Here is a 10,343-nt window from a genome sequence, read left to right as displayed (position 1 = left end):
ACATAAGTTAAAATCAGTCAGCTCATATAGTGACAGCCCATTGAACAATAATAGTATCCATACTAAAAAATTGACAGCACATTACCCTTTAAAATTACCAAATGAAGGATACAAAGGGATTGCTTATTAATTACTCTCTGTAATTTGTTGAGAAGAACTTGGCCCTGCACATGGGTTGAGAACCTCCAAGTCGTGTTGGTCAGGGAAATTTATAAAATTGTCTTACGTGCATTGTTAAATCGATCCTTTGCATGTGAAGAACAAATCATACAGTACTCGCAAATCAAGTTACTTCCATGTACCGGATCCGTATCTGAGTCCCAAGATAAGAACAGATCTTAGACACTATTGAATATTGATGCTATAAAATATTAATAAAATTGAAGTTGGTTCCTCCAAAATTAAAGAAGCCAAACTCAATAAAGTTATCGATTATTATATATTTCATACTGTATTCAATTTATGTATTAGCCAAATGTATACACGAGCTGTGTTACTCAAGCATATATGACATAGGTAGTATAAAAAAAAGTGATGACATAGGTGAGGTTTTTTTGACAGCATGTTTTCTTTCTCTCTCTTTATTGGTTTATAAGTAAAAAAATGATTTTCAGAAAGTGATACGTGTCATTTCCTTGTTTCTTATTTATATACAAGTACAAGTTAAATTTATATTCATATAGTCTAACAAATGATGATAAAAGTCTGTCGCTATTGTTCAATAAACATTTGGGAAGGGAATAGAACATTTGGCCTGATTTCTTGTTTAAGCCAAACAAAGAGGGAAGAAGCACGCCCAAACTATTATAATAAGTGGTTAATGAAGTCAAGAATATATTAAAGCTCTTAAATTGGACTTTACTTCAACCTAATAATAATAAGTGGTACTAAGGAAGGAGATGAATAAATAAGGTAGTATTTTTATTTTAGTCAAATATACATGCATAAAGAAAGAAGAAGAAGAAGGAAATTGAAAGTTTTCTCTCTCTTATCTAGTTGTTTATATTTCACTCTCTTATTGCTTAATCATTCGATCAAACCTACACATATTCAATCAAAGCTAGGCACATTTATTTAGCGATAAATGGTTTTTTTTATTTGTTCATCAGTTTTTGCAATCTTTGCCTCATTCATCATGAAAATAACAATTAACTAAAGTGCTAACAAATAACCATATTTTTTAAATATGTTATCAGGGTTTAAAATCTTTGTACTTGCACGTAGAAAAATATCTGTTACAATATGTTAATTTTTCAACTGAGTTTTAGTATTTTAAATATTAATTTTTTACTTTCGATTAAGTTCATTCAAAAAAATAATGATTATTTTTATTAAAAAAATTATTTATTTATAAAGAAATGGTATTTTTTTTCTCTTGTACGGCAATGTTGGTGATCAGTCAAAAGGGGGAACAATATGTAGCCAAAGCTGTGGCAACAAACAATACAATCCCCCCTTTGCCATCTTCCTAACTAAGCTTCACTGTTTCTCATTATCATCATCTTCCTCCTTAATTCAATTTCAGAACCCTTCCTGTTCCTTTCTTCACTTCCCAATTCAATGAACACCCAAACCCCAATACTCACGTGCTTGCCACGTGTCCCTTGAAATTACCCTTTTTTTCTTCTTCTTCCACTCACCCACAAATCCACTTCCCCCCAAGCTTCTACCCTCTTTAAAAAGCTTTTCAAAGTTTGAATCTTTAGCACAAAACAACAAGACCCAGAAATTTTTTTTAGCAATGCTGTGACCAATGATTGAGTAGCGAAGATTCTGTGATCGTTCAGCAATGGGGGTTTGCACTTCGAAGCCGCAGAAGCCGAACCCTTACGCGCTTCGTGAAGCCGAAGCCGAAGCCGACCCTTCTCAAAACCCGAAAACCACACTCAGCCCCGCCGGTGCCGACACTCCTCGCCGGAAAGATGACGTCAGTACCGGAAAACGGTCGCCGTTCTTCCCGTTCTACAGCCCGAGTCCAGCTCGCTTCCTGAAGAAGTCTCCGGCGCCGGCGGGAGGGAGCCGGAGCGCGAGCTCCACGCCGAGGAGGTTTTTCCGGCGGCCGTTCCCGCCGCCGTCGCCGGCGAAGCACATAAGGGCGGTGCTTGCGAGGAGGCAGGGGAAAAAGGCGTCGGCGACGGCGGCGATACCGGAGGAGGGGGAGGAGGGTGCGGCGGATTTGGATAAGAGGTTTGGGTTCTCTAAGGAATTCACAAGTAGGTTGGAGGTTGGTGAAGAAGTGGGTCGAGGGCATTTTGGGTATACTTGTTCTGCTAGGTTCAAGAAGGGTGAGCTCAAGGGTCAACAAGTAGCTGTTAAGGTGATACCAAAAGCAAAGGTAATCTTTTAACCTTCAATCTTCAATCCTTAATCTTAATCATATCAAAGGTTAACACTTTTGATTCACCACTTGGTACACATGGCAATACTGCATTAGTCGTTGAGTTCCCACACATTTGCTTGACTAAACTTAAGGTTTTATCTCGTTTTGGTGATTTGTGTGTATAAAGATTGTGTTTTGATCTTCTCCCCTTTTGTTGCCAGATGACTACAGCAATTGCTATTGAAGATGTGAGAAGGGAGGTGAAAATACTTCGAGCTTTGAATGGACACAACAATCTGATACAGTTCTATGATGCATTTGAAGACCAAGATAATGTCTACATTGTAATGGAGTAAGTTTGGGATGCCTGTTTCCTCTTCAAAGTATATTGTAACAGTAGTGTTTTATGGCCGTCCTAGTAAAGTTTAATAATACTTCTTTTTTTTATTTCAAATAAAATAGCTTGTGCTAACCTCAGATAATACAACCTTTTTAGTGACACCAGCACTATGTATTAGGCTATAAAAAAAATTGTTGACAGAATGCCCATTGCTTATTGATTTCTTTTGCCTTTTGATGATTTTGTAATTGGCTGGATCCTATTGACGTTTCAGGTTATGTGAAGGGGGGGAGCTCTTAGATATGATATTATCAAGGTATTCGTAAAATACCAGCTTTTCCTTTTCTAATTACGATAATAAAAAAATAAAATAAAAAATTGACCTTTGGAATTGCACCTTGCCACTAACTAACTATATGGTTGATTTCTTCTTTAGAGGAGGGAAATACTCAGAAGATGATGCAAAGGCTGTCATGGTACAGATACTTAATGTTGTTGCATTTTGTCATCTTCAGGGTGTGGTACACCGAGATCTTAAGCCAGAGGTGAGCACATTTGTATCCATTTCTTTCAGATGGTTAAAGCCTATCTGCTACATTTTCAAAGATTCATCTTAATACCCTAGTATGGAAATGCTAAGCGGGGCATGGATGGGTTACTCATTTAACTGTCTTAATTTTACACCCCCTCCCAAAGAAATCCCTCTCTTCATTATTCTTGTGTCACAGTGGCTTGGTGCTAACTTTAGAGTTGGATTAAGCCTAGAAGTATTATGTCACTTTTATTTTTATTTTTTGGCTGGCAAAGGTTGTAGAATGTTTGATAAAGCTTACTAAATTTTTTGAGGAGTCTAGCTAGACTGGATTTTGGAATATCTAGATAGCCTTTAATTTAGCCTTTTTGTTTCCTTTTGATGGTTTTGTTTGATTTTTCTTTTCCCTTTTGGTTTCATACATCATTCAGTTGCAGTATATAGGTCAATATAAGCCATGAATATATGACATAACTTTTTGCTGTTTCATTCAGTTCACCAGTCACTTTGGCACAGCTCAAGCATTAAACTAGCTTATTCAACATAGGTTTTAGTATTTAAAAAACAAAGTAAATTACAGCAAAATAAATTCCATGAAGAAATTGTTTTCCCATATAAACCCCTTTGTTTGTATAGTATGAATGAATAACTAATATATTCAAGATTTCAAGGATAATTCTAACTCCCTTGCCATTTTCTTCAGAATTTCTTGTATGCTAAAAAGGATGAAAGTTCTGAGTTGAAAGCTATAGACTTTGGGTTATCGGATTTTGTCAGACCAGGTCTTCCTTCACAAGTCCTTACTTGGTAGTTGGTAGTAGTATCCTTTGTCTCATGAGTTTGACAATGTTCTTACTTCTTGTATCACATCTTACAGATGAAAGGCTTAATGATATTGTTGGAAGTGCATACTATGTGGCCCCTGAAGTTCTCCATAGATCTTATGGCACAGAGGCTGATGTGTGGAGTATAGGTGTGATAGCATATATTTTATTATGTGGCAGTCGTCCATTTTGGGCCCGAACAGAGTCTGGTATTTTTAGGGCAGTTTTGAAAGCTGATCCAAGCTTTGACGAAACACCGTGGCCATCTTTGTCTTTAGAAGCTAAAGATTTTGTCAAACGAATATTGAATAAGGATCCACGGAAACGAATATCTGCTGCTCAGGCTCTAAGTGAGTTATTTTTCTTGCCTCTATCATCAATTTCAATAACATTTAGTAAGACATTTTTCAAGTTGTCAGCCATAATCTTGTGCTTGCAGGTCATCCTTGGATACGAAATTGCAATAATGTAAAAGTTCCACTGGATATTTTAATATTTAAGCTCATGAAGACATATATGAGATCTTCATCCTTACGCAAGGCTGCCTTGAGGGTGTGTATTTTAATTGTTAAAAGAAAAGTTGAACTGCTTTTTTTGTGGTTGCTATGCTTCCTGTTGGAATGAAGTATTCCAACTTCATTCCAACCCTCATGTTAGAAAATGATATATAATCTTCTGACCACAAGTATTTTCAATTTATTTCTCTCCTGTAAACCTCTGAGATTTGATTTTCTTTAAAAGAAAAAAATTGATATCCTAAGTCCTAACTGACAGTTGTATATTGTTGGAGCTGTGTTGTATATTTCTAATTTTCAGCTAACAACATTGGGGATGTGTGATACTAACTTATATGTATGCATGCTGCAATTGAATTCAAAGTTCTGACACCAGTCTTTTACTTCCTAAATACACTGGAATGTAATTCACACTTAAAATTAACTCTCTGGTTTAAATTGTACTAGTTAATTTTATTTGTCTCTTTGGCAGGCCTTGTCAAAAACATTGACTGCTGATGAACTCTATTATCTGAGAGGGCAATTTGCACTGCTAGAACCAAGCAAAAATGGTAGCATATCTTTAGAGAACGTTAACAAGGTTGGTTATCACTTCAATGTTTCGTGTATGAAAATTATCCCTTTGTTGGATTCCACAAGTTTTTCTCATTCTTACTCTGGGCAGGCCTTGATGAAATACGCAACAGATGCCATGAAAGAGTCTCGCATCCCTGACTTCCTTTCATCGGTAATATTACCTTGTTCTTTGTATGTAGAGATCCCTTAATTTGACTTTTTTCAGTCTCATATGTTTTCCTTCTATTGCCCTTTTTGTGACAGCTGAACTCGTTACAATATAGAAGGATGGATTTTGAAGAATTTTGTGCAGCTGCATTGAGTGTGCATCAACTTGAAGCTCTTGATCGTTGGGAACAACATGCCCGCTGTGCATATGAACTCTTTGATAAAGACGGAAACAGGGCTATTGTCATTGAAGAGCTTGCTTCAGTAAGTTAACATATAATTGAGTATCTGCATCTCATAGCATCTCTTGCATAATTTAATGCATATATATTTTGTTGGTTTCTGCCACTTCATATATATATATATATATATATATATATACTCATACTGATTGACTCTCTAATCTTACGGAGTCATAAGCATTTGTAAATTACATTTTTTTCAAATGTTCAAGAATCAAGAGTATATATGGCTAATCACCATCATATTTCTTCAAAATGTTGTTTTAGGAACTTGGACTTGGTCCCTCTATCCCTGTTCATGTCGTTCTTCATGATTGGATACGCCATACTGATGGCAAGTTAAGTTTTCTTGGGTTTGTCAAATTATTACACGGTGTGTCTAGCCGAAGCCTTGCAAAGGTTCAATGAAATTTAAAGCAGAAGCCCTATGGATATGCTGAATTTTCTCTGCCTTGTGTGGCTCGACCATAGTTGAATTTGTATCTAGTGCGTGCTGGAACTGATTATTGTTGTCTTGTTGCTATCTGAAGCTCTTGCTAGCACACACCCATTTAAAGTACAGGTTCATAATGAAATGCAACTCTGATTCTTTTGAAGGGAGCTCAAATTGTAAAATAGTCTACAGATCTGGTTTAAGAATTAATATATGAATTGTAGATTTAGATTAGCTTTGTCTTGATGGGTGGTAATAATTTCCTGTCACCTGTATTAATGAATACTTTTGTACACACGGTACATTTGTGAGTCTTCAAATTTTACTCTTATTTTTGTTGTTGTATTTTGTGTTATGTTACACATTCTTTGAATCAATTACTTTTCCTCGTACCATGATTTGGTGTGATTGTTGACGATTTTAGCTGTTTAAGAAACTTGTTCCCATAACAAATAAGATCAGTCACTATCTCTTCTGCCAACTTGCTGTGCCGAATGGTTTTTCTAGTGGTAACTTGTTTGTATTTCTGATGTGTATGAGTTTGAAAAAAGGGATCCCTATAAAAGACACTTGTTTGTATTTCAGTTTCAGTAAGAGTTCGGTTCAGAGTTATAGTAATTCAAATGAATAGTGGTCTATACTTGGTGGACTTTTTCTTTTATATACTGACCTTATTAGGTCCTGGGGTCTTTGGGTCTGCGTGTTATGATTACTAGTTACGTAATACATTTCTTAATCTTGTTTAGGTGTTTCTGGTCAATTAATTATCTTTAAGTGGATTTTATTAACTATAATCGTGGGTTAATGGTACTCTTGTATATCTTGAAAATTGAGACGTGTTATATGGAATATGTGAACATATGATGGCATCATAGGATATGTGTGTCTTTTCCTCTTACTCAAATCTGGTATAAAACTAAAAATATAGTGGAAGCTGTGGAACGATTCCAATTGTTTAGAAAGTGTAAACAATGTCCACCATGATGCACATTCCGATAAGCTCACTCTCCGAATCCTAGCCGAGTCAATCGTGTCGTATCTTTCAATTCTAGTTCAATTTTCAATATTTTGTTTTGGTATTTGTGTTACCGGCTTATAGTTTATACTTTATATACATTTCCAATATACATTTGCGATATACTAGTACATGGACAAGCATCTAGTTACTGCATTTCCGTTGTTGGTCTCTTCTAGGAAACAGGAATTGGTGCATTCGGAAAAAAAATTATGGTAAAGTGCAGAATGAACGGAACGTGCATGCACTATCTGCTTTGATTACAGAATTTGAATTCATTCTTGCCATTTGTTAAAATGTAATGTTACGATGATACCAAAATAAACTTCGTAATAAACAATTATTGATTGTATTTTAGTTGTTTTCATAACTTTTTATCATAATATAATATATCATGCTCGAAAAAATTCATTAATGTTAAGTAGTTTCATTACCCCCCTACAAAAACAGTAGTTTCATTACTCTTTTCTTACTTCACATCTACGGTTTCCAACAGTTGGTGTCGTGTTTAAAAAAAATTAAAAGAGTTTCTGTTGTCTTCGTTTTGAACTATCTTTTTCCATTAGATTGGCTTTAGGTACCTGCTCGTAAAGTCTTACCATTAGCGTGTTTTGTTGCTATCACCATCATGATGATTTTCAACATCTGAATGAAAGTCACAACTTCTAACTTTTGCACCAATTGTTGATTTGATGTGATTTCTCCCCTTCCCCAATGCAATTCCAAACACAGGGTATCTAGGTGTGATGTCTGATATCTTGCTGATAGAAAAGATGGCGGTCACAATATGTGAAGCATATTATATGGACCAAAAAACTCATCTAACTATCTTGCAACACAAACAATCGCCTCTGATTTCCACACATTGTCATTATTTTAAGGTAATATGCAGCTAGACTGATGCGGACAACATATTAACATTACATTAGATCAGCTTAACATAGAAGCAGTAGTCTAATGAATTTTCATTAAAGACACTGCAGCTTGAACACCAAACAACCACAAAATCAAACTATGTACTTGAGGCCTAATCAATTTGTTTTCAGCTGGCAATAACATACTTAGAATCTCACTAAAAATGTAACAAAAAAGAAGCAATTTAGGCCCAGAGAAAATGACTATTCGCTATATGATATTTCTGTAAACTGATTTAATCTTCAAGGAGGGGAAAGGATGAAAAACAGAAAACCGAATGGGGAGAGTAAGATGGCATATGGCATTAGAGTTAAAACTAGTCTGAAACATATCATTTCATATACGAATACAGAACAATGTTAGTAGTCCACTACTCCACATTCACATTCACATCCACAAGACTGGAGCTATGCCATTACAGTTAGACGCCACACCACCACCACCAATCTTTATCATGTATTCTACTTCTACACCAGGTTACTAACACCAACAAGCTCATAAATTATTCAAAACTAAAACATACTCATAAAAACACACTATGTGTGTTTGATCGAACCCTCCTTCCCCTTACTTGCGAGGCAGTTATAGTAAAAAGCAAGTAACTATCCAATTCCAACTATCTTGAGGATAGTTTCTGGTGCAAATCATCAGCTAGGGCCTGCCTCAAGTTTTCCCCAAAGTAATAAAACGATTTCTCACTATCCATGACTCTAGGAGGAGGTCCACTCTCATCAGGCTCCTTCCACAGCTCCGGTTCAGGTTCCCTCGCAATCTGGCACAGATTATGCAACACACAACAAGCCACGATGGTTTGAGGCGCGTGGCGAACGCCGGTGTTCAAATCCTGAAGAATCTTCCACCTTCCCTTGAGAAGTGCAATGGCTTCCACAACAACAGACCTTCCCTTCATGAGCATTCCATCGAACAGGTTCTGGGCAGGAGTCCCCATTCCACTCGGAGAAAACGGTGTAAGCAAAAACGGCAACAGAGGAAAGCACCAATCCCCGACGACATAAGGGCGGACGTGGTGGCCGCGGACGCTGATGACCTTGTCCCACACGACGTCGCCGGAGGTGAGGCGGTGGTAGAGGAGACTATCGCGGAAGTGCGTGGAGTCATCAGTGCCGCCGGGGGCCTTGACACAAACATCCCAGAAGATCTTCTTATGATCGGACACGACTTGAAGTAGCAACGAAGGGTAGCCGTAGCGGCAGCGGTAGAAGTTAGGGTTAGTATTAGGGTTAGGGTTATTGCGGAGATGGACGGGAGTGGTGTCGATGGCGCCGCACATGTTGGGAAGCGAAGTGAGTTCCTCGAAGGCCTGTGTGGTTTCGAGGAGGCGGCGGCGGCCGACGGGGATCTTGATGAATTCAGGGTAGAGCTTGGTGGCGAGGAGGCGAGTGACCATGTTGGTGATCTTGGAGACGAGGTAAGGGTCGAGGGAGTAGCGGGAGGCGAGGGTTTTGGCGGAGAGGCCGTGGGCGAGGCGGGAGAGGACCATAGCGACGGCGTAGTCGGAAGGGAGGGAAAGGTTGGAGAGGGCGATGTGGGGTTTCAGCTTGTCGACGACGGTGGTGAAGACAGGGTAGGAGAGGCCGTAGAGGGAGCGCCAGTGGGCGTCGCGGAGAGGGGCTTCGAGGGACCAGATGTGTTCTGTTGAGAGGGCGCGGAAGGCGGAGACGGAGTAGTCCGAGGAAGGATTATTGTTGTTGGAATTGGTGGTGGTGGTGTTGTTGTTGTTGTTGGTGGTGGTGGTGGTGGTGGTGGTGAGAGAGGGGCGCGTGGAGGTCACGTAGGAGAGGACAGAGGCGATGGTGAAGAAGAGGAGAGGGGCGATGGAGGAGGAGTGGAGGAGGGAGGAGGGGGTGGAGGCGGAGGAGGAGGAGGAGGAGGAGGAGGAGAGGGCGTCGGAGAGGAGGGAGGTGGTGGGGTCCAGGGAGTTGTGGAGGTGGAGTAGATTGGAGAGCATTACAAGGAAAGATTGATCCATTGACCTATCTGTCTCTTGAGGTTAGGTCCTTCTTCTTCTATGTTTATTGATGGTTGTGTGCGGAGGAGGTACAAAGAAACAACGGTGCTGCTGCTAACTGCTCAGTTACTGCTAAGAAAGGTCTTTGTTTAGGCACAAAAGCCCAATTATCATAGGCCTAAACTAGAGGACACCATATACTGGGCTCCACTACCACAAATTATGACACTTTCTTTGATCGAGCATTCTCCGACCCCATTAATAATCCAAAACAATGAAAAAGAATAACTGATTGAAAGTAGCTATAATATTTTGACTTACTATGAAACTGGCAGAGTAAAAACTTTTTTCATTCACTCATTTTAAGACTTTGTTTTAAGTGGATTGAGTTAGAGCCCAACAAAATCTAGGATTTTTACATGTAGGTGAAAGTAGGTCTATTATGTATATCAACTCCTGGGTTATTGCTTCCTGCACTACCACTTTTACTTCCTACATTTCCCAATTCTTGAATA

At 38.6% G+C, this 10,343-nt stretch overlaps 2 protein-coding genes across 2 annotated transcripts; one reads left to right on the top strand and one right to left on the bottom strand.

Moving 5' to 3' along the window:
• The first annotated feature begins 1,032 nt into the window (after nucleotides 1-1,032).
• Nucleotides 1,033-6,321, top strand: LOC100807672 (CDPK-related kinase 5). The gene is made up of 11 exons (XM_003520122.5): nucleotides 1,033-2,335; nucleotides 2,542-2,672; nucleotides 2,935-2,976; nucleotides 3,097-3,205; nucleotides 3,896-3,974; nucleotides 4,070-4,366; nucleotides 4,456-4,568; nucleotides 5,004-5,111; nucleotides 5,196-5,258; nucleotides 5,351-5,518; nucleotides 5,764-6,321. Exons 1-11 carry the CDS (start codon nucleotides 1,790-1,792, stop codon nucleotides 5,902-5,904), a joined length of 1,797 nt encoding a protein of 598 aa, XP_003520170.1. The 5' UTR covers nucleotides 1,033-1,789; the 3' UTR covers nucleotides 5,905-6,321.
• Nucleotides 6,322-8,176: 1,855 nt separating this feature from the next.
• Nucleotides 8,177-10,132, bottom strand: LOC100807145 (protein ANTAGONIST OF LIKE HETEROCHROMATIN PROTEIN 1). The gene has a single exon (XM_041006716.1). It carries the CDS (start codon nucleotides 9,847-9,849, stop codon nucleotides 8,476-8,478), a length of 1,374 nt encoding a protein of 457 aa, XP_040862650.1. The 5' UTR covers nucleotides 9,850-10,132; the 3' UTR covers nucleotides 8,177-8,475.
• Nucleotides 10,133-10,343: the final 211 nt, after the last annotated feature.

Source organism: Glycine max, chromosome 2 (genome assembly GCF_000004515.6).
Source record: "Glycine max cultivar Williams 82 chromosome 2, Glycine_max_v4.0, whole genome shotgun sequence".
NCBI classification, from domain to species: Eukaryota; Viridiplantae; Streptophyta; class Magnoliopsida; order Fabales; family Fabaceae; genus Glycine; species Glycine max.
The sequence above is the reverse complement of the archived record's forward strand: the minus strand, read 5'-3'. Positions and strand labels throughout refer to the sequence as shown.